This window comes from Phyllobates terribilis, unplaced genomic scaffold (assembly GCF_046119375.1).
Source record: "Phyllobates terribilis strain yellow unplaced genomic scaffold, ASM4611937v1 Scaffold_9__5_contigs__length_417890890, whole genome shotgun sequence".
NCBI lineage: Eukaryota > Metazoa > Chordata > Amphibia > Anura > Dendrobatidae > Phyllobates > Phyllobates terribilis.
In genome coordinates this window covers 389,525,794-389,550,036 of record NW_027362769.1, presented here as the reverse complement: position 1 = coordinate 389,550,036, position 24,243 = coordinate 389,525,794, and the positions used below count along the sequence as shown (strand labels likewise).

Genomic DNA, 24,243 nt, shown 5'->3' with positions numbered 1-24,243 from the left:
ACGTGGTCCTTCACTGGATCACCTATGCCCTGCAGCCACGCCCAGGGCCTATGTGGAGGGTTTACGGACGGGTCCCTCATACTACCATGTACTTTTGGTGAAAAGGACAACAGGTTACGGAACTTGCTGTAGCCATATTGTTATTATTGTAAATATTAATGTAATTTTTGTTATTGTTGTTTAACTTGTTTTTGCAAAAATGCTTCAGTCCAGGAGTACTGAGTTTTACTAGGAGAGAATGTGGTGCCCTGCTGCGCATGGTGCCACAGAACTCAGAAGGCTGCACGGACGGATTTCTCCACAAGAGGCCCTCACTACATGCAAACACCTCCACCTTCCACCTCATACCAGCAGAGGGAGCCCTGTTAGGGATATATAAAGGGAAGGTGGAGCCAGGCAGCTCAGTGAATTTCTAGTTTAGTCTACAGAGAGTTGATGATCAGTTGAGTTGACAGTGTGCTCAGACAGCGAGCAGCACACAAACTGCTGTTAGAGGCAAGCTAGGGGGCTCCAGCAGCTCTGAAGCCAAGCAGAGAGCATGCCGACGCTCAGAGAGCGGTGAAGAAGCCGCACGCCAGCTGCATTGTAGTGAAGGCCCCCAGCCTGGTCAACGGCGAAGAGAGAAGGAGTGATAAAGGGGGCAGAGGAGCATACCAGGCTCACCCCAATATTTTTACCGGACACCGGGTCCGAGCCTACAGGGACCCTTCACACCCAGTAGGGTTAACCGGAATCCCAGGAGGACTACAAGTCCCTGGCAGACCTGAAGCTAGTCTCACAGGACCAAGTACCACGAAGGTCTGACGTCCAGGGATAGTGGTTACCAACCGGAGGTCCTACTTCAGAGCAACAGGTGGAGTAACAAGCAAGACATATAAACTAGGCACAGTTGCAGGCTGGTCAGGAGCTTACACAGAGACAGACATGGAACAGGAGGCCTTATAGCCGCTCACTGGGGAGAAGTCCGAAAGTGCGCCTGTGACGCCCAGCTGCACTTGGTATCACAGATCCTGGGAGAGTGCATTGATGAATTCCTCCACAAGAGGCCCCCATAAACATTCACACATCTCCACCTTCCACCTCAGACCAGCAGAGGGAGCCCGTTAGGGAGATAAATAGGGAAGGTGGAGCCAGGCAGTTCAGTTCCTGCAGAGTGAGACACAGAAACAAGTCAGTCTGCAGTGGAGCTCAGTGTTTCAGCAGTTCCTCTGGAGAGTTCAGTGAGTATACAGCTGAATACAGAGTCGAGCTCAGTTGTAGCTCAGAGTAGTGAGCTTTAGGTGTGCCGGCGCCATAAGATCGGTGAAGCACGGCAAGCTGCCGTTAGTGTGTATAGCCTAGTGAGGGCCCGAGTAGGCCGAAGGCAAGTGGAGGGTTAGCACATAGGGGGCAGAGGAGCTTAACCGGACACCGGGTCCGAAGTTTACCGGAATCTCTATGACCCAGTAACACATAACCGGAATCCCTGGAGAACTACAAGCCCCAGTACTGATACGTAACAGAGCCAGGAGACACATAGGCCCCGTAAGCTGGGAGCGTGTACTCCAAGAAAAGGCCCTACCACAAGGTCAGCCAGCGCAGGATAGAGACAAAGTTAGGCCTAGCTCCAGGCAGGTCAGAAACTTACTACGCAGAGGCAAGAAACAGGAGGCCCTACACCTGCTCATTGGGGAGGATCCTGATATGCACCCTTCACCCTGCAGTGCTCCGGGACGTGCCTAAATTTCCATCAGTAAAAGGTACTGAAGTGACAATCGTGTCTGTCCCTGTTCTTGCTCTGACCCGGCTGGGTCTTGCCTGTCCTGCATCCCCCTTCATACGATGCCCTGAGTCCTAGCTCCACCTGTGGGGAGCTATACCATCAAGCAGCCTTATCATCGGCCTCAGTGGACTGCGCAGCGCTAGTGATCCTCACCAGAAGCCACAGGTGGCGTCACAAACTTTTCTAAAATTAACAAATATCTACCCTTTTAAAAGAGTGACCCCAGGGTACGGGCCCGGGAGCCGACCACCGCGACATCCCTAAAGGCAAAGGCCCAGGTACCGAGTCATCCCCATCCCCTGGGCTAGTCACGCCCTTCACCTAGAGTACCCTGAACCATATCTACCAGCTGTACCAGTAAAGGTAACGAAGCAGAAACCCCCTGTCTCTGTCCATTACTCCGGCTGCGCCATCGTTCCCTACCTGCACCACAACGCCCAGCGCACCCACCTCCATTCATTCTACACTGCCCTGAGGCCTGCTCCACCTGTGGGGAGCTGTCACATGAAAGATGCCCCTAACATCAGCCTCAGTGGACTGTCGCAGCACTGGTAACCTCTTACCAGAATCCACAAGTGGCGTTATGAACTTTTATTTTCATTTTACTAAAAGCCCTTTTTTGGCGCTCTGTCTGTCCTGGGCCAGCCACCGTGATATACATATATACTGCCCCAGACAGTAAGGCCCCACCGGGGGCGAGACACTAGACCAGACTAGGAGGTCTCCACTTCCCCCTTTCCCTAGTGTCTTGGCTCTTTTTCCCTATTCCCTCTGTGTTGCACTAGTCTTTCCCATACCTGCCGTGACAGCTGCGTGCGGGACCCCAGACGATCATACATTGATACCCTATCCTATTGATAGGGCATCAATGTGAAAGTAGTAGACAACCCATTTAACTTGTCTATCTACATTATGCGTGAATCTCAAATTTCAGTCTTGTCTAAAAGACGGTCCTTCCCACCCACTATTGAATTTGACCTTTATAAAATGCTCCTAGATGTGAACAAATTTGAGATCTACTTTTCAGACAGGCGGACAAGGGGGACACAGTTGTGTTACTTAATGCAGAAGTTTATGGACAATTAAATTTTGTGGAAAATTAAATTACTGTTGAAATTTATGAAAACTTTCCAACAAATGGTCTAATGTTTGTATTCCTCTCTCTTTCCAACCCCCCAAGCTAGACAATTTAACAAATTCAACCAATTGAGGATTCCGCCATATTGGGGTGAATTTGGAATAATCAGTAATTCCCAGTAATTGTTTCCCCCTGTCCCAGACCTTATACATCAGTGCTAAGGTTGGCTTATCCTGTCTACCTGGAAACCCAGTGTTCGTTTCCAATGCATATAAATCATTTTTTGGCTTGTAAAACAAGATGTCCTGTTTTACCCATTCTCCTTTCCCAAACATGAAACTGTTGCATCTGAGATGCTATGAAATAAATCCACGGGTCCGGTATTGCCAATCCTCCTTCCGATTTATCCCTCTGAAGTGTTGTTAATTTGGTTCTTGCTTGACGCTTGTGCCATATTAGTTACCTGAACATGGTCTGTATTTTGCGAAAAATGGGTGGTGGAATCCAGCACTGCAAATTATGCAACAGGTAGAGCAATTGGGGCATTAAAAATAATTTTAATAAGATTCCCTCTACCTATTCCCGACAGAGGCAGTCTACACCATGGATTTATTTTGGATCTAAATCTCTCTAATAGGGGGTTTACATTAAGCGTTACTTAGACTTTTGGGTTTAAATTGACCACTACACCGAGATATTGGAGTTTATCACCATCTGTATCCGGGATTGCTCAGTTATTTCTGAAGAGGGGAGAGGATCTAGTGGCAATATGATGACTTTTCCCAGTTAAGTTTGAGGCCAGTCCATTGACTGAATTTTGCCCACTGTCATAATTGGTCCAAAAGATGATTTTACATCCCCCACGTAAAGTAACGTATCGTCGGCATACAGACTCACCATTTCTTTGATATTATTGCAGTTAAAGCCTACAAGTTCCCCCTGATTCCCTCAATTTACATGTCAGGGGTTATATCACTATTGCTAATAGGAGGGGCAACAGTGGACAACCCTGTCGAGTGCCCCTCCCAAACGCAAAGGGAGATGACAACCGACCATTCACCCTCAACCTACCAGTCGAGGATCAATAAAGCATTTTAACCCAACATATAAATTTAGGACCAAAACCCATTTTATCTAATACCATCCACAAATAGTTTCACTAGATGCTGTCAAACGCTTTTGCAGCATCGAGGGACATTATCGCTCTATGCCCAGTTTTCGAGCTACATAGTTGTAAATTGAGGTATAGATGCCTTAAATTGTTGGCTGAAGACTTATTAGGCATAAAATAAAAACCAAAGAGAAATGAACTAACGAAAATATGTGTTAATTTTTTTTACAAATCTTTATTAGTATAATAATATAAAAACATAAAAAAGGAGAATTTGTACAAAAAACAACTGTGGTATCTTTGTTGCATAGTCAAATATATTAATGTAGAAATTCAGCTCCCAAGTGCCATGAGGAAACTAAAAAGCGCCAGCCAGGAACAATTAACAGAAAACAGTAACAATATAAAATATTAATTGTAGGTAATATTCGTACCAAGCAGTTTACAATTATAGAAAGTCAAGCATATTCACATGGTATTAAAAATGTTTTTATACCTCAAATACCTAGCATAAACTCTAATTGATCTTCGTGCATTACTCCAGTTATCATTTTATTCAATCTGTTAGCCAATACTTTTGCCAACAATTTGATGTCAACTGGGATCAATCTTTTTCTGCAATCATATGAGGGGGAAGAAGTGTGCGGGTGCCTGATGCTAATAAGCTAAATATGCTAATCAAGAAGGCAAGCTCCGCTGTTGGCCGCCATCTTGCCACTTTTGAGGAGTTAGTGGAGGAAAGAATTCAGAAGAAGTGTTTGGCAATAACGCACATCCATTATATGAGTCAGAGGACAGCTATGGGAATGTACAACTACCGGAGTGTGAAACTCTCAAAGTGACCAGTGTATTATTGGTGATCTAATGGTATATCGTACTGACCGGTCATGAATAGGAATGTATGAGATTCTACCTGAGAAATTCTACTGTTAGGTTGTAATTCATCTCTATGTTCTGCTGCTGTGATACTGTCATTTCCCTCGGGATCAGTAAAGGGTATCGTATTGTATGGTATGTTGTAAAAAGGGGCCAGATAGCCTTAGATAAAGGGTGAGACAGAGGAAGTATGATCCCTCCCCTTGAGAAAGCTACACACGAAACGCGCATCGGGGCAGCACTGGTGGGCTCAACTAATCCTCCCTCACCATGGGTAAGCAACACCACATCTAATTTACTTCTTCTGTCTCACCCTGTGTATATGACTATTTGGTCCTTTTTATAACATATGGTTTTCTGAGACTGGTTATTCAGGTGTTTTGCACACTGTGCTGCTTTATATATTGGATTTTTTTGCAGCTCCCCATCCTTTTTCGCTGCCACCACTCACCATTTTGTTAGGCCAGCGGGGTCACACACAAGCACACATCACTCAGTTTTCCCAAGCACCGGGTCCTCTTCTTGCACTCTGGCATTCACAAGGTTTGTTAGTACGTTTAGAGCAGCAAGGAAGAAAATGATTAAATATTTGATTTAATATACAAAAAGAAGTGCACTGCTTAAAAAAGTTACAAAAAATGAAACGATGAAAGGACACACAAACAGACAAAAACAGATAAAATACAGATAAGTCTTATGAAATGGACCCGTGAGAGCTTCTGGCGGACAGATCTGCCAAACTCAGTGCTTCTCCTGGGGTCTGACATTGATATTCGGTAGGTGAGATTTTCTAAATGGTCTCATCTGACCCCTCACTCCATCATCCGTTGAGTTAAGAGTGGGATGGCTGATTGGATGCAATTAAATCTCAGTTTTGTCCCTAATTTGTACTCTGGGTCATATATTCCCCCAGGAACCTCCTAAAGAAACAATATGGCCATCATCTTACTAAACACACTTCAAGCATTCTATACATACCACATATGAAAATGATATATCCATAATTGAGGGAGATATTGCGTTCTCGTGGGTTGCCAGCTACCGAGTTGTTTACGATTTTACCCACAGATGCAAATATATTTCCTGATCATGCATACATCTTTGGATTCTGTAAAACTAGAATTATAATGCCCAAAAACTTAAAATATTATTTTACATTGTGCTATCTATGGATAATAGTCAGAACAGCACCACAAGGTGAGAACCTTGACTCCTGGTGTCTAACACCTATGTGTCAGTAGAGCCATACGGATAGTATCTAACATCGACAGCTACCTGTTAATCACTCTGTATACACATTCCATGTCTGCTCTCCATCAAATAACCTGCTTCAATTTCCTGTTCACATTGGGGAGTGCAGGCAGTGATCAGAGCATCTGTATAATTAACTCCATTTATGACAGTCGCTATGACACTCATATCTGTGGGAAGAACACAGAGACATTCACGGCTTTCTGTGTATAACCCCAGATATAGTTATACAAGGATAATATTAATGTCCTTCATCCTTCTGACTAGTCAGGATTTTGTTTTTTTTCCTGAGGTTCTGCTCCTGTGTCCTCAATGACCTCTTCTCCTTGCTCAACAACCTCATTATTATTGTTACCCGGAATAATTTTTTCTTTCATCCTTCAAGATACAACAGAGACTATTTCTCTTATTAAACCTCCTAAGGGCAAAAAGGTCAGGATGTTGTTAGGGTTGTTATGTGTACTGATGTCTATAATTTAAGGTTCAGATGATTTAAGCGGTCCGAAAACAAGATTGGCAGGTCCGAAAACAATTTAGGGTCACAGAGGAAAATTGTCATCAGAGCCCAAGCTCAGGAGTCATCAAGGACTGAATTCATGTAGTATTTGGAGAACAGTCAGTGTATATAGCAGGAAATACCGAGGCTGCCGGAATCAGTCACCTGAGACATGGTGGAAATTGTGCGATGATTGTGGTGGTAGTAATAATAATGTAAGAGACACCAACATGATCACTGCACCTCTCAGTCGGAACATAGGAACATCTTACAGTGGAGCAAAGCAAAATGGATCCGACCCCAAGAGCTTACAGTCTACTGGATGAGAATGTGTGACCATGACGTTATCTTATTAGTGGGATCCATATGTGGTGAAACACTACAGAACGGCTGATATCAGTGTAGAGAAGATGTATTAGTGATCACTGACAGGGAACGCTGTGGACAGGATTACAGGACCGGACTGCAGGAACGTCTGCTCCCTGGAGGTGACCGGGCCGAAGCTTCACATGGTCGGTGTCATTGATTATTTCCCGAATGTCTTGGCTGCTGCAATGTAACAACAGCTGTAAAATGATTTCTTATTTCTTTCTTATGTACGTTGTCATTTACTGTTTCTTTGACTCTAATGCAGTGTTCACCAATAACATAAACCATCACTGAACGGGTGACAAATGTGAGATCATTGAAGGTCCAGTTTCTGGGACCCCCTCATCCATTTACAAGAAGTAAGTATTTTTGTCCCTTTATTTACATTATTCCAAAATCAAGAATTAGAAATCCACAAATAAAGATGATGACACTCAACGATCGATGTGTAGGGGTCCGGTGCTCCGCTCTACGGGACGCTCCTGGCTGGGATGCTTCACTCTGCAGATGATTTCTGATCCTTGGTATAAACTTATTTTTGGGGTAAAAGTCAATGAAGCTTCATAGGAATAAGTGTTATCTGTCTGTCTCGTCTCTGAGATCTTGTAAGTTCTGTCAGCCATTGATGGTTCTCTGGGCAGAGCGGTCACATTTCCATCCTTTTTTGTGAACCAGGTAACAGATAGAAGTTCGGGGAAATATACAAATATAACTCAGGTCAGGGTGGCTGATTTACCATCTTCCAGTCTGGGGACATTGAGAGATCCAACGTGTGGACTCCAGGGAAGATCTGTAACATGGAGTAATATGAGACATTTACACTGGGTTCTGTATAAGTGTCAGAGTTTCTGGATATTATATGATGATAGATGTAAAATACAAAATCAGCATAAGACACTAAGTTCAGTGATTGGCTGCAGCGGTGATGTGTCATTCACACATTTGACTCTGCTGTATCTAAAGACCTGAGTGAAAACAAAGCTACAGTTAGATAAATTATCTAGACGTCTCTGTTCACGGACAGACACCAAGTAGGAAGCTGCTGCTATCTAAGGAAACCATTGCTACAGATTGCCTGAGACCACCATGAATTTCCACAATGTTTCTGGGAAGTAATGAACTTCCCGGAGTATTAAGCAAATGGGACACGTGTCTGTAGGAAGGGGGGCACCCAATTACTCTAATAGTTATTAACTATAGTTATACTGATGGTACTAGGCCGGGTGTTTTCCTCTTTTAAAAACAGTAGTCCGCCTGCGTGTACGGGGCATTGAGCAAGTAATAAAGATGGTACCAAAACTTGTGTAACATGATGGAGGGCTATGTGTGGACCATTATACTGTATGCAAGCAATGATACAGTGTGAAAGTTTTTGTGGGGTCCATCATACTTTGTAGACGGCTGTGTAGCGGCCAGTATGATGTTTGGAGGACTAGTGGGGGCCATTATACAGTGTGGATGGTTGTGTGGGGGCCATTATATTATATGGAGGCCCATTATATAGTGGTATAGTGTATGGATGGCTGTGTGGCAATCACAGTTTACCGGGGAGAGGGCATATACAGTACATATTGCATGCGGCAATCACATACTTTGCAGGTCGAGGGGTACAGTAAGGTCATCATACCGTGTGTGGAAGGTACTGTGGAAGAATTCACTGAGGGGATATCATACTGTGTTTTGGGGGTACACTCTAGATGGCATCATACTTTATGGGGTCAATAAAAATCGAAAAAATGAATATTACTTTGTACGGGTTACAAAGTTGTGAACTATGCTCTTCTGTGACGCCGCCGAATAGAATATTTTCTTTTTTGGAGGGAAGGGGCAAGAGCTTCTGCTATGTGGCCCCATGTTCTATGTACGCCCCTGTTAGGTGCGCTCTCATCCTCTCTTGTATGTAACGGCCGCTTGCTGCACAGGATCACTAAGTAATAGGCAGCTGAGATCAGAATGTGCATTCGCTGACATTGTGCACACTGTCATCTCCCTCTCCTTTAGCTTCAGCCGCCCGCTGCTTTGGTTTGGGATCCTGTGTGCAGCGGGCGGTCACTATATACAAGAGAGTATGAGAACGCACCTACATACACCAAGATTGTGCGAGCCCCTGCAGTGTCAGTGTGTGCATGGCTGGGGACCTAGATCAGTCAGTGGTTAATAGTGGGTGCTCACAATCACCATAAAGGGAGGGGCAGAAGGTGGTAATTGAGGGGTGGTACGTTGCACCGAGCACTTGGAAATGCCCCCCATATACATATGTAATAAAACTGTTTTTCTTTACAACAAATTTACTAAACTCTACAGTCCCAGGATGATTATTATAGGGGGCTAAGTCTCCTACATGAATGTCTAAATAGTACAATCTCAGTTTTGGGGCTAAGAGACTCCCTTTAACCCCTGAGATGCTGTGTCCTGGCCTGATGAGCGCTGTGAAACACAATTATAAGGAGGAAAAGTCCCAAATTCCTGCTCAATGTTGTGTAAATTGCATTTATGGCTACAAGAAATGTTTGGAGGAGGTGATCGCTACTGAAAGACAATCTACAGGTTATTATTATATTCAAGGGTTCACTTACTTTTTCTCCCTGCACTTGATCAGAAATAACAAACTTATCCAATAGTAAAACTGTCTTTGTTGCACCCAGCAACCAATCGCAGTACAGCTTTCATTTCTTAAGCTGCTGTGAGAAAAATGAAAGCTGCTCTGTGATTCGTTGCTGTGGGGGGGGGGCAACAAAGACAGTTTTGCTGTCATATTTTTGATCAATTGGCCCCAATGTGATTAATAAGACACAAGTGGGAGAACTGTATGTGAGCTGTTAGTTTAGTTACATTGTTTGTCCAACACTGTGACGTAGATAACAATCAGATCACATCATATCAATAATCAATGCCGAAATATAGGTAATTTCAAAGGGTCTTACTTTTTCTTTTGCAACTGTTGATAGACATGATATAAATAGTCATTTATTGTGCTCTTTAGCATTTCCAAAAAAAGTACGTATACAGTGTGTATATATTATATATATTCCTAACCTGATGCGCCCCCCAGCTCCCTCCGTCTTCAGAGAGCACAGGCCTCATGACATCGTAGTCAGCACCTGATGAGTAACCAGAATTGAAGAGAGCTGGGGTCGGATATATATATATGTTACACCCACGCCGCCTAAGTTCAGATAGGGGCGAGACCGGTTACATGAATTCTTTGGAATCCTGGGGAAACTGTTACTCGGGATGACCTTCTGCTTCAGCCTCTCTCAGGCACAGGATAGATTCAATTGCTGACCAGACACATCTGACAAGAGTCTTCATAAATGGTAGAACAGTAACATTTAATGAGGCACGGCCAGTGCAATGCAAATGTCTCTTTGAGAAACAAGCTCCAGTAGCAACAGTACAATCTTCTTTGCAGAACAGTAGTACACAGTCTGTCCAGTAGCTCAGTACAGCACAGTGTTAATGCATACACAACCACAGGCTTTTCCTTCACAAGGACTCAATAGTACACAGCATTCTTAATCTGGCATGGAGATGGAGGGGGGTAGGGTTTGATGGGGGAGATGATCCCTATGACAGGATTCCTTCAACTCCTTATCTTCCTGGCCGATAATACTCCACACTGTAAGCTCAGGGAGTCTAACTGACCTTTGTTTAGCTTCCTTTCTGAACTGAATTCTGTTCCCTTGTCTTCTGTGAAATACAGATCATAATCCACCTTTCTCTTCGGCTCTAGCCAGACAATAAACAACTTCCCCACAATCCTTTTGGGGCTCTGCTAAAACACTCCCTGTCTCCTGTGACTGTGTTAACCCCTGTAGTTGCTGGATGCTTTTGGAGCACAACATTTTCTGTCTCCTTTGCCTGTGTTACTTCTAATAGTTGCTGAATGCTTTTAAAGCAACAGCACTACTTCTGCATGTCACACTCTTCCCTCCTTTTTTGAATGTCGTCCTCGACATTCATCTTAATTTGTCAATCTGACCAATTCTGAGACAGTGATGAAAGTTGGATAACTTTATATACAAATTGGCATTGTGAAATTGGTATAACGTTCATAAACATAGATAACCTAATCTTACGACCTTTTTCTTGTATAACTCCTGTAAGGAATAAACAATTAACACAATTTAAAAAATCAGCATTTCTTCAGCTGGAGCTTTTCGTTCATCTTCAACCAGCTCCCTCTCTATGCTTTAACAGTTCTTTGTTTCTACAAAGTCTTTTAAGAAAAATCAAAGCATGAAAACAAGTCTTTCCACCAGGCAACATCTTCCATACTGCCTATCGGTGGTGAATACCACTCAAGTGGGCTTAGTTCTTTTTTCACAGAAGTTTCTTCCACCGCTGTTATTTCCAGTGCTTCCTCAGATGCTCTTGGAGCTGCCTCTGTAAGTTCATGTACTTCTCCTGAGTCGCTTGTTTCCCATGGTCTGGTAATTCTGCTCCTCCTGAGCGTCGATCGGTCTCTTCAGGGGCTGGTGTTCAATCATGAGATCTGACTTGGACTTTATCTATTTCTTGGTATGAAGTCTGGAGCCTCAGGACTTCGTTCACTCTCTTGGACTATTCTGGTTTTCATGTCTCCCGTTTCCAATCGTATTTCATACACTGGGCTGTCATCAGCTTTCTTCTTCCCAGTATGAACAGAGTTTTCCTGGACCGCCTTTCTCAAGTACGTTCTTGACTAGCGCCCGGCTTCCCGGTGTCAATTCTGCTCCATAACATTTTCGATCATAGTACTTCTTATGCTTGCTCTGTCCTTGCGTAACCACTTTGGACGCTATGTTGTATGCCTCTGCCTTCCGTTCCTTCCATTTCCGAATGTACTCCGGATACGTTCTGTAAGTCTCTGACACCGGAGTATCGAACATGATGCCGATTGGCAGTCTTGGAGATCATCCATACAATAGGAAAAAGGGTGAGTAACCCGTTGCATCGCTCTTTGTACAATTATAGGTATGTACCACTTTTGACAGAGAACTCTTCCAGTCTTTCTTCTCATCAGCTGTTAAAGTGCGCAACATCGACAATAATGTCCGGTTAAAACGTTCCACCCTCTGGGTGATAGGGAGTTGTGTTGGATCTCTGAATTATACAGTACTTTCCTATCTTGGCAAAGAGATGGTTCTCAAATTCTCTTCTTTGGTCGTGGTGTAACCTCGTAGGGAACCCAAACCTCAAAGCAAAATCATTGAAGATCTTCTCTGCCACTATTCAATGCGATTTATTGGTGGTGGCATATGCTTGAGCAAATCGAGTGAAATGGTGCATCACCAACAAGATGTATTCGTAACCACTAGTGATGAGCGAGCATCTCACTGCTCGAGATGCTCGGCGCTCGCCGAGTATTTCCGGGGTTTCTCGGCGGGAGCTTAGGTTCCCTCCCTGCATGTTTGGCGCTCCGCCACACACTGTAATGCCACAGCCATGTTGGTTGTGGCATTACAGTGAATGGCTGGCTGCAGAATGTCATCAGGTCTATATCAGACCTGGCGCCGCCATGCTCGTCACAGTCTACTCTGGAATCAGGCAGTGTAGGGAGAGAAAAAAAGTAATTAGCTCATATCACCTGATACTCACAGGAATCCCAGGCTCACGGATTAGTGTCCAGCATAAACTTGTAAGGATATATAGAAAAAGTAAAATCCGGTGCCACAAGCGATAAATCCTTTATTCCAAAAATTAAAAAACACATGTCTCCTAGGGACAAGTATAGGGAGAGCTGCTTCTAAGCTAGGGAGAGATTAAATGTTTCTTTCCATATTACAGCGCTAAAAATACAGCTATTTAATACTGGTTTGTCCATCACACAGATCACATATAATTGCGCTGAAAATATTGCCATTTCTGGCCTCCATTGAAATTGTGCTTCAGTGTGTCAGTGAAGCTATTGACACCAGTTTGCTGTTAAAAATAGTTACCTGCAGGCCAGCTATTTAAAACTGTGGTTTGTCCATCCCACGGATCACATATAAGTTCACTCCAAATTCAGTAATTTGTAGTGAGCTTGGAAGATATTATCCTCCATTTAAAATGGGCAACGCACGTGGCAAGGGACGGGGAACTGGACGTGATTGTAATGGTGCCTGCAGAGGCCGATGCCGTGGGCAAACTGACATTGTGCCACAACAAACACCCACATCTTCTTGGACAGCTCTGAAAGAGCAGGCAGATCTGTGGCTGCCACTGCTGAACCTACAGCCAGGCATGGTCGTGTGTGACAATGGCCAGAACCTGGTGGCGGCTCTGAGGCGAGGCGAGCTCACACATGTACCATGCCTGGCCCATGTGCTTAACCTCGTGGTTCAGCGGTTTCTCAATACCTACCTGGAGCTGCCGGATCTGCTTGTCAAACTATGCCGCCTGTGTGCCCATTTTAGAAAGTCAGCTACAGCTTCCGCCGCCCTTGCCGTGCTACAGCAGCATTAACAGCTTCCGGCTCACCGACTGGTGCATTATGTCCCCACACTGCAGATGTTGGGAAGGATTTGTGAGCAGAAGAGCTCAGTTGTTGAGTACCAGTATCAATAAGGCCGTCGGTATTCAGTTCAGACTCCACACATAAGACCTCAGGAGTGGACATGGATGTCAGACATATGTACCATCCTCCAAAACTTTGAGGACTCCACCAAGATGGTGAGCGGCGATGACGCCATAATTAGCATCACCATCCCGCTTCTCTGTCTTTTGAAATGCTCTCTGCTCACAATCAAAGAGGATGCATTGCAGGCTGGACATGATGAGATGGAGCAAGGAACCATACAGGGTGATTACACACAGCCCAGCCTCATCTCACATCAACGTGGATTGGGTGACAATGAGAAAGAGGAGGAGGAGGAAGAACAGGAGATAGTTTCATGCTCTATAGACGGTACTACCTGCACAACTGTCATACCCTCTGTTCAGCGTGGATGGCCTGAGGACAGGGCGGAGGAGGAGGAGGAGAGCATGGTCAGTTGTCCTCTTGATGAGAACACGGAAGTCTTGCTTGTTAGCAGTTTGGCACGCATGGCTGAGTTTATATTACGCTGCCTTTCCCGTGACCCTCGCATTCTCTAAATTTTGTGTGACAGTCATTACTGGTTGATGACACTTCTAGACCCATGCTACAAATAAATCTTTATATCTCTTATTCCTGAGGCGCACCGGTCTACAAAAATGGGGCAGTACCAGAAGGCCCTTGTTGCGGAACTATTAATAAAATTCCCATGTGAAAACGCTGGTGGCTGAGATCACAGTTCATTGGACAATCAAGGAGTACAGGCGAGAGAGACCCAACTCCAATCCAGCAGAGGCAGGGGAACACTGTCAAAGTTCTGGGAGAGTTTTCTCAGCCCCTCCCATCGCACAGGCCCTGAGGCACGGGGTACTCTCACAAGGAGTGCAAAGTTTGGGAAGATGCTGAGGGAGTACCTTGCCGATCATACCAACGTCCTCCGTGATTCCTCTGTGCCTTATAATTATTGTATATCTGGATACGTGGAATGAACTGGCTCTCTACGCCTTGGAGGTCCTGGCCTGCCCTGCCACCAGGGTTTTATCAGAGCGGGTTTTTAGTGCCGCTGGTGGAATTATAACTGATAAGTTCATCCGCCTGTCAACTGAAAATGCTGACAGGCTGACTCTTATAAAAATGAACAAGGGCTGGATTGGGCCAGACTTCTCAACACCACCGAATGATAGCAGCCTAACAAACTCAAATCCAGTGTCTTATTTTGGGAGGTGTATTCCTAGGCACCTTTTCACACCCACACATGGGTATAAATTTCCTGATTTTGGCTATTTTTCCTTGTCCTCCTCCTTCTCCTCATACTCATCTTCCACCATCATATCACAAGGGTGACCGTGGTCCGTGATGCAACACCCACATAATTTTTTAAAGGGTGTTTATGATGCCGGTAAAAAAAATTTTTTATACAGTATGTTCATATATACCCTCCAGGGGTAAATGTTTGTCAGCCCATATGCCTAGTGCATGGGCATTACAAGTATAAGAGACCCGCTCCTTTCTAATGGGAACATTTTTTTATGAGGCCCTCCTCTACATCGTTTCCAAGGTGCATTGGCGTGCCTCCAAATTTTTGGCAACCCTTGCATTCACTGCATAGGCAAACACAATGGGAGACTCACTTCATAATAATGGGAACATAGAGGATGGCCTCCTGAAAACAAGATCTCTTCTAAGGGGTATTGGGGTGAGTCCAAATTTTGGGCAGCCCTGCCACTCACTGCATACGCAATAACAGTATAGGAGACCCACTCTTTTGTAATGGGAACTGTAGCGCCCCGAGGGTTCGGCCGCTACAGGGGTATTGCACCTCAACCAGAGGTGTGATATTCCACTCCCGGGTAAGGATGGAGTGTGCACCAGGGCTCGGTTAGCTGCATGCATTACACACACCCCATTTCCGGGGGACAGCTCAACGGTGCTCCCATTAGTACAGTAATGCAGGCACGACAAATCATGTCCCTGGCTGGAGTGGGGAGGGGGGAGGAAAACCCAGTGATGTAGGAGCAGGAGGGGACGATTTCTGGGCATAGGTAGGAGCCCATTGGTTGCAAGTCACCTGGGCTCATACACAGAGAGGGAAGTATATAAGGTTGGCACCATCTTAGTTCTGGGGAAGTTCAGTTAGAGGATTGAGAGAAGGAGTTCAGCCAGAGAGGGCTGACAGGGAGCTGTGGCTTAGTCCGGGCCCAGCTCCACGAGGCAGGCCTAGAGTGAAGGCCAAAGCCAGAAGAAAGGAACAGAAAGGAACAGAAACAGAAAGAAACAGAAACAGAAAGGAACAGCAAAGAAAGAGAAGTACCCAAAGTGTAGAAGGGCTCAGAGACACGAAGGCAGAAGGAACCCTAAGGACCCAGGAGATTACGGGTGACGGGTTGGCAGAACAGGGTACCGGATCCCAAGTTGGTGGAGGTGACTAATCCTTAACCAAGAACCGGTGGTCGTGATCATTTACTGGTGCGACCCCTCACTACACTTACTAGGAAGGCACACCACATAGGGTCAGGGAACTGGGCACTCAGCCCTCCCAGGAGAAGATCCGAGGCAGCTGGACAGGAGTAGTCTCACTGGTGGGGCACGGCTGACGAAAGGATAGAAGGGAGTCCTGTGCCACACTCTGGAATTACCTGGGGGTTGGTCGAGCCCCCTGCCTGGTGGACGCAGCACGGCTAAGGCGGTCCTACCTGTGCACAAGTGACCTGGATGAGAACTGTGAGTAAAGAACCTGAACTGCAACCCCTTGTCTCTGTGCTTTCTCACCGCATACAGCACTACTAGTACTGGGACGCCCCGCACCACAACCACCATCATTGCTCTACATTGCCCTGAGGCTAGACTCCTCCCGTGGGGAGTTGTACCACACTCTGCTGCCCTCACAACATCAGCCTCAGAGGTCGGTTTGGCAGCGGCGGTTCTTATTGACCGCAATCCACGGGTGGCGTAGTCGGACATTACCTACAGCACATAGTAGACTACCACTGGTCTCACCACCCTGAGCCACGGGACCGGGTCGCCACTACTACTCCCAGCATTGCCCTACAGCCTGGTTCCGAGTGCCCCATGGCCCAGTGGGTGAGTCAGAACAACAAAGCATAGCCGGCTGATGGCTCTCTAACAATAATGAGCGCCGACTGCTTGCCCTTTTTAGAATATTAAAGGATGCCTGATGGCCCTATAAATGTAGGCTTTGTGACTTTCAGAGTCCCTCCTTCGTAAATGAAACAGGATGTGTCTGATGATGTGTCACACACCACATGGCCAGATAAGGTCGTAAAATGTTAAAATGACATCTCCCGGTGAATGCATTTGTCACGGTTGAAAGCAATGCAAAAGTGCAAAAACGTGTCAAAAACGCTACGTGTGAACATAGCCCAAGGTGTGGAGAAGTATTTTTGTTTTTGGCTATTTATTTTGCCTTATATACAAGTCATTACCCTGGAAACGATGTTCCTTAACATATTTCCCAGGAAAATCCATTTTCTGCTACTGTTCTCAATTCTTCACAGATTAACTGAAGAAGCAGCTCACTAATTCTGTCCATTTGTATTTCCACATTCATTGCTGCTAGTGAGTTTTTCTTTAGAGCTGGTCCCCTTTAACTGGTGTAGCAGAGTTGAGTTGAGCTGCTGTGCTGCAGTGTTTTTTTCAGACACTTTTCCTTTTCTCCCTTTACATGCTATTTCCCGCTCAGGACTCCCCGTATGGACCACAGATGTTACACCGACGCCTTTAAGTTCAGATAGGGACGAGACTGGTTACATGAATTCTTTGGAATCCTGGGGAAACCGTTACTCAGGGCGACCATAGACCATCTGCTTCAGACTCTCTCAGGCTCAGGATAGATTCAATTGCTGACCAGATCCATCTGAGAAGAGTCTTCATAAACGGTAGAACAGTAACATTTAGTGAGGCACGGCCAGTGCAATGCAAATGTCTCTTTGTACAGTTGCTACTGGAGCCTGTTTCTCAATCTCCTTTGCAGCACAGTAGTACACAGTTTATCCAGTAGCACAGTACAGCACAGTGTTAATGCATACACAACCACAGGCTTTTCCTTCACAAGGACTCAATAGTACACAGCATTCTTAATCTGGCATGGAGATGGAGGGGGGAGGGTTTGATGGGGGAGATGATCCCTATGACAGGATTCCTTCAAGTCCTTATCTTCCTGGCTGATAATACTCCACACTGTGAGCTCAGGGAGTCTAACTGACCTTTGTTGAGCTTCCTTTCTGACCTGAATTCTGTTCCCTTGTCTTCTGTGTTATACAGATCATAAGCCACCACCTTTCTCTTAGGCTCTAGTCAGACAGTACACAACTTCCCCACAATCCCTTTGGGGCTCTGCTAAAACACTCCCTGTCTCCTGTGACTGTGTTAACCCTTCTAGTTGCTGGACACTTCTGGAGCGCAACACTCCCTGTCTCCTGTGACTGTGTTAATCCCTCTAGTTGCTGGATGCTTCTGGAGCGCAACACTTCCTGTCTCCTGTGCTTGTGTTACTTCTAATAGTTGCTTAATGGTTTTAAAGCAACAGCACTACTTCTGCATGTCACATACAGTACAGACCAAAAGTTTGGACACACCTTCTCATTTAAAGATTTTTCTGTATTTTCATGACATACAGAAAAGACCATTTCCGGTGACTACCTCTTGAAGCTCATCAAGAGAATGCCAAGAGTGTGCAAAGCAGTCATCAAAGCAAAAGGTGGCTACTTTGAAGAACCTAGATTATAAGACATATTTTCAGTTGCTTCACACTTTTTTGTTAAGTATATAATTCCACTTGTGTTAATTCATAGTTTTGATGCCTTTAGTGTGAATGTACAATTTTCATAGTCATGAAAATACAGAAAAATCTTTAAATGAGAAGGTGTGTCCAAACTTTTGGTCTGTACTGTATATAGAATTTTTAGATTCCTGGCCTTAAAATGAATCTAGCAAAATTGTGGCTGGCTGCCCTTTTTTAGATTGAAGCAAAATGAATTGCAAAAAAATTTATTCTGGCATATCAATAGACAGAAATCATCTTTACCGTTGACACTCAGTGATCTTCTCTCTGACGTCTCCATACTCTCGTGTTTCCACTCTACAATGATTTTCATCTCCGGATCTCTGAATTGATGATCAGGAATCTGGACGACACTGGTGACCTCATATGTGAGATGGTCGTCCCTCGTACTGATTGTCTCCGCAGTTGGTGATAATCCATATTGACCATTCATATTTTCCCACCTCCAGGAGATTCTTATATCTTTAGGGTAAAACTTCTGTAGATTCAGAGAGAACTGAACACGAGATGAATCGTCCATAGTGATCTCTATAGGGGCCGACATCTGGGGTTTACCTGGAAGACAAGAAGCAGAAGTTTGTCTCGTTGTCTGTACTCGGGGTCATGTAATGTCTTATACATCATCCAATTCTATCCTAAACTAGAAATCATCCTCCAGTCATTACATCCCCCCAGTATGGAGGAGAACGGTCACCGTCTACAGGAAAGAGACCAAATACAGAGATTATTACTAATTATTATTGTTATTATTACTAGTATTTCTTGTTAGTGATCGGCTGGAATAATGGTTCCAGGTTGTAGTTACTGGGATCACTAGGGGGCAGGAGAGAAGGAGGGCATTAAGAGCAAAAATAGATTGACTGTAGTAGCTAGGCATGGCCTGTCCATACCCCCTGATCTTGGACTTCATAGAAGGAGATGTTATCGGGAGGCTGGCTGATACTAGTGGTCAGGAGGAGGCCACAACCCCTGATATGTGACCTAACCTCCGAGAAGGTGGAGCACTGAGGAGCACATTCACTGTCACATTCAATAGCAGGTAGGGTCAGTATTAGGCCACGGCCCCACTATCAGTATTTGGTCAGTATTCGGTCAGTATTTTTTCTCAGGAGTGGGAGCCAAAACCAGGTGAGGAACAATCAGAGAAAAGGTATAATAGAAACAAGTCACCAATTCTGCATTTATCACCCACTGCTGAGAAAAAATACTGACCAAATACTGATAGTGGGGCAGTGAATTTAGAATCAGCACCATGTATGTTAGCCTTATAGTTTATGAAGGCAAGTCCATTAAAATATTTCTTATTTCCCTGTAGGACCCCCTTAAGGGTTTAATTGGCTTTATCCAGACGTGCAAAATAATAGAATCATGTACGATGATTAAGGACAAGTATGTGTCCAAAAACTGCTGCTTAATGCATTGATTTCTTTTCGGAACATTTTGTATATGGGAAAAAGGGAAAGATGATGCAGCGTATCAGGCGAGTTTCTTGAAATAAAACATAGCTTTTATTGTGCGCATTAAAACATTGCTCCACACCAATTGTCCGTATGGTGCACTACAAAGATCAGGACCTACGTGTTTAATGATGTTGATGTCTTAATCATGGTTTCACTGACCAATGTTTGTGATATGTATTATACTAATGGTTTTATTTTGGATGCATACAAGCCCATCACGGTGACCTCGTGTGCTGGTGAACAGGTGACAAATTAATGCCTCTCATTAACTATGCTTATATTTCGGTCAGCACTCGGGTCAGTGAGACCATGACCACTTGCTGTCAGGACCAGGGCCGCTTCCCCAGCACCATCACGTTCAGGACCGCCGGCGCTGCTTGATTGCCAGCACTTCACCAGACAGTGTGCTGGGTGGCATCGTCTGGTAGTAATTAGTGATGTGTCACAAATGATCCGACACAAAGAGCCGGCTCCCTGCTGTGACTGATGGAAGCCGGCACCCCCGTGAGAGCCGCTAGCTCCTCTGAATAGCTCTCACTCTGTGTAAAATTGTGGTGTTCGGTAGTCATAACTTCGCCCACCGGAACCAAACTCCCCCCACTCTTCAATTTTTAACTGGCTAATCGCGGGTGGACGGAGTTTCGGCAGTGGGTGGGTGGAATTTTGGCGCATCAAGGTCATCTTAAATCTGTTTTCACCTATGGTGAACACATATTTAATAGGGATACATTTAGGATCCAAAAGAGCCGGCTCTTTTTGGTGAGCAGAGCCAGAAGATCCAGCTCACCAAAAAGAACGGGACTGCCCATCACTAGTAGTAATGACACGGCAGTGTGTCTGTGTGTGTGCATGTATGATGTGAATATCTGTGCATGTCAGTGTGTATGACTGTGTATATTTATTTGTCTATTATATGTGTTTTTAAGAATTTGTGTTCAAATATGTACATATGCCTGTATGTGCACTTATCTGTGTATATGTTTGTGTATGTGCATGTCTGCATACTGTATGTGTGTGCATGTCTGCATACTGTGAGTGCATGTCTGCATACGGTGTGTGTGCACATGTCCGCATACTGTGTGTGTGCGCATGTCTGCATACTGTGTGTGCGCATGTCTGCATACTGTGTGTGTGTGCGCATGTCTGCATACTGTGTGTGTGTGTGCATGTCTGCATACTGTGTGTGCGCATGTCTGCATACTGTGTGTGTGCGCATGTCTCCATACTGTGTGTGTGCGCATGTCTCCATACTGTGTGTGTGTGCGCATGTCTCCATACTGTGTGTGTGCGCATGTCTCCATACTGTGTGTGAGCATGTCTCCATACTGTGTGTGTGTGCGCATGTCCGCATACTGTGTGTGTGCGCATGTCTGCATACTGTGTGTGTGTGCGCATGTCTGCATACTGTGTGTGAATGTCTGCATACTGTGTGTACGCATGTCTGCGTACTGTGTGTGCACATGTCTGCGTACTGTGTGTGTGCATGTCTGCGTTCTGTGTGTGTGTGCATGTCTGCGTTCTGTGTGTGTGCATGTCTGCATACTGTGTGTGTGCGCATGTCTGCATACTGTGTGTGCGCATGTCTGCATACTGTGAGTGCATGTCTGCATACTGTGTGTGTGCGCATGTCCGCATACTGTGTGTGTGCGCATGTCTGCATACTGTGTGTATGTGCATGTCTGCATACTGTGTGTGCGCATGTCTGCATACTGTGTGTGTGCGCATGTCTCCATACTGTGTGTGCGCATGTCTCCATACTGTGTGTGTGCGCATGTCTCCATACTGTGTGTGAGTGCGCATGTCTCCATACTGTGTGTGTGTGCGCATGTCTGCATACTGTGTGTGTGCGCATGTCTGCATACTGTGTGTGTGCGCATGTCTGCATACTGTGTGTGAATGTCTGCATACTGTGTGTGCGCATGTCTGCGTACTGTGTGTGCGCATGTCTGCGTACTGTGTGTGCGCATGTCTGCATACTGTGTGTGCGCATGTCTGCATTCTGTGTGTGTGCATGTCTGCGTTCTGTGTGTGTGTGCATGTCTGCGTTCTGTGTGTGTGTGCATGTCTGCATACTGTGTGTGTGCGCATATCTGCATACTGTGTGTGCGCATGTCTGCATACTGTGTGTGTGCATGTATGCGTACTGTGTGTGTGCATGTCTGCGTACTGTGTGTGCGCATGCATGTCTGCGTGCATATCTGCGTACCGTTTGTGTGTGCATGTCGGCGCACTGTGTGCATGTCTGCGTACTGTGTGTGCATGTCTGCGTACTGTGTGTGCATGTCTGCGTACTGTGTGTGTGTGCATGTCTGCGTACTGTGTGTGTGCATGTCTGCGTACTGTGTGTGTGCATGTCTGTGTACCGTGTGTGTGTGCATGTCTGCGTACCGTGTGTGTGTGCTTGTCTGCGTACCGTGTGTGTGTGCATGTCTGTGTACCGTGTGTGTGTGCATGTCTGCGTACTGTGTGTGTGCATGTCTGTGTACTGTGTGTGTGTACATTTGTGTGTGTATGTCTGCATACTTAATGTGTTAAAGGGGCTCACTGAGACTCTTTCACCCGGGGCCCACGAAAACCTGGAGCCGGCCCTGCAGAGGAAGCCTCATATTTCTCCAGAATATATATCCACTCACCATAGACTCGCAGCCGCCCCGAGCTTCTCTCTATGGGTCTCTCCAGGGAGGGGTGCTCCACCAGACATATATATTCTGCCCCCTGATGTGTCCGCAGGTCGGGGGTGATGGTCAGACTGGCTGTACGGCTGTAGGTGTTATCAGCTGCTCTCCTGGATGTTATTCCCTGGTTATCGTCAGTCTCTTCATGTAACTTATCTCCATCACGTCTCATCCATTTCACAGTGATGGCATCCGGGAAATACTCCGAGATATTACACTGCAGGACGGCCGGGGAGCCGTGAAGTAGACGAGGGATCAAAATGTCTTCTACAACTGGAGTCCATCTGTACTCTACAGAAAAAGACAGGACATCACATACAATATCATCATGAATATAATGTACATGGAATTATTACTGTATCTGGAGAATGGAAAAAATGAGGGAGATCAGACAGTAAAAATACAGAGGAGTTTACCGAACAAAAAAATGTCACCAGAGTCATTATTAGAGTAGTACAGGATATAAAGGAGAACGACAAGCAGGTACATTGTATCGTATCGTATTGTATATTGCGCGGACCTATATAGTCAACACCCTCCACTGTATTGTGTAATAAGGACGGAGTTATATGGTTGCAGACATCTCCGAGATTCTTATATAATGCCATAAATCTCGCCTCTCACCTGAATCTCTGTTAGACGGCTCCAGGATTTTTATATAACCCCATATATCTCTCCTCTCACCTAAGTCTCTGATAGACGGCTCTGGGATTCTTATATAACCCCATATATCTCTCCTCTCACCTGAGTCTCTGACAGACGGATCCAGAATTCTTATATAACCCCCATATATCTCTCCTCTAATAATAATAATAATCTTTATTTTTTTTATATAACGCTAACATATTCCGCAGCGCTTTACATACATTATCGTCACTGTCCCCATCGGGGCTCACAATTTAGATTCCCTATCAGTATGTCTTTGGAGTGTGGGAGGAAACCGGAGAACCCGGAGGAAACCAACGCAAACACGGGGAGAACATACAAACTCCATGCAGATGTTGTCCTTGGTGGGATTTGAACCCAGGACCCTAGCGCTGCAAGGCTGCAGTGCTAACCACTGCGCCACCGTGCCTCCTCTCACCTGAGTCTCTGATAGACGGCTCCAGGATTCTTATATAACCTCCATATATCTCTCCTCTCACCTGAGTCTCTGATAGACGGCTCCTGGGATTCTTATATAACTCCATATATCTATCCTCTCACCTGAGTCTCTGATAGACGGATCCAGAATTCTTATATAACCCCCATATATCTCTCCTCTCACCTGAGTCTCTGATAGACGGCTCCTGGGATTCTTATATAACCCCCATATATCTCTCCTCTCACCTGAGTCTCTGATAGATGGCTCCAGGATTCTTATATAACCCCCACATATCGCTCCTCTCACCTAAGCCTCTGATAGACGGCTCCAGAATTCTTATATAACCCCATATATCTCTCCTCTCACCAGAGTCTCTGACAGATGGGTCCAGGATTCTTATATAACCCCCATATATCCCTCTTCTCACCTAAGTCTCTCATAGACAGCTCCCAGGATTCTGGCATGTCCATAGATTCATGTTCCCAGGACACTCTTACTCTGAATTCTGGATCCTTGTGACGATCCTCAGGAATAACGACCTCACTGGAGACCTTGTAGGATCTGTCAGGACTCACTGATATGGAGTCAGTAGATAATAGGACTTCTTCTGTTCCTCTCTCTCCACACGTCCAGATAATTTTGATGCTTTTAGGATAAAATTTCTCCAAGTTGAGTAAATACTTCATCTCTCCACAGACAAACCGACTTCTTATTATTGGCTGTAACATCTTTGGCTTTCCTGAAATGTGAAGCAATAGCCAGATATTATGTGAGTTATAGT

The 24,243-nt window shown here is 45.3% G+C and overlaps 1 gene segment (V, D, J or C); it reads right to left on the bottom strand.

Moving 5' to 3' along the window:
• Nucleotides 1-7,271: 7,271 nt before the first annotated feature.
• Nucleotides 7,272-24,243, bottom strand: part of LOC141162499 (Ig mu chain C region-like) — a 489,780-nt gene continuing 472,808 nt past the window's right edge. The window contains 4 exon segments of the C gene segment in view: nt 7,272-7,733; nt 18,487-18,798; nt 22,337-22,669; nt 23,890-24,201. Of these exon segments, the coding sequence occupies nt 7,657-7,733; nt 18,487-18,798; nt 22,337-22,669; nt 23,890-24,201 (1,034 nt within the window).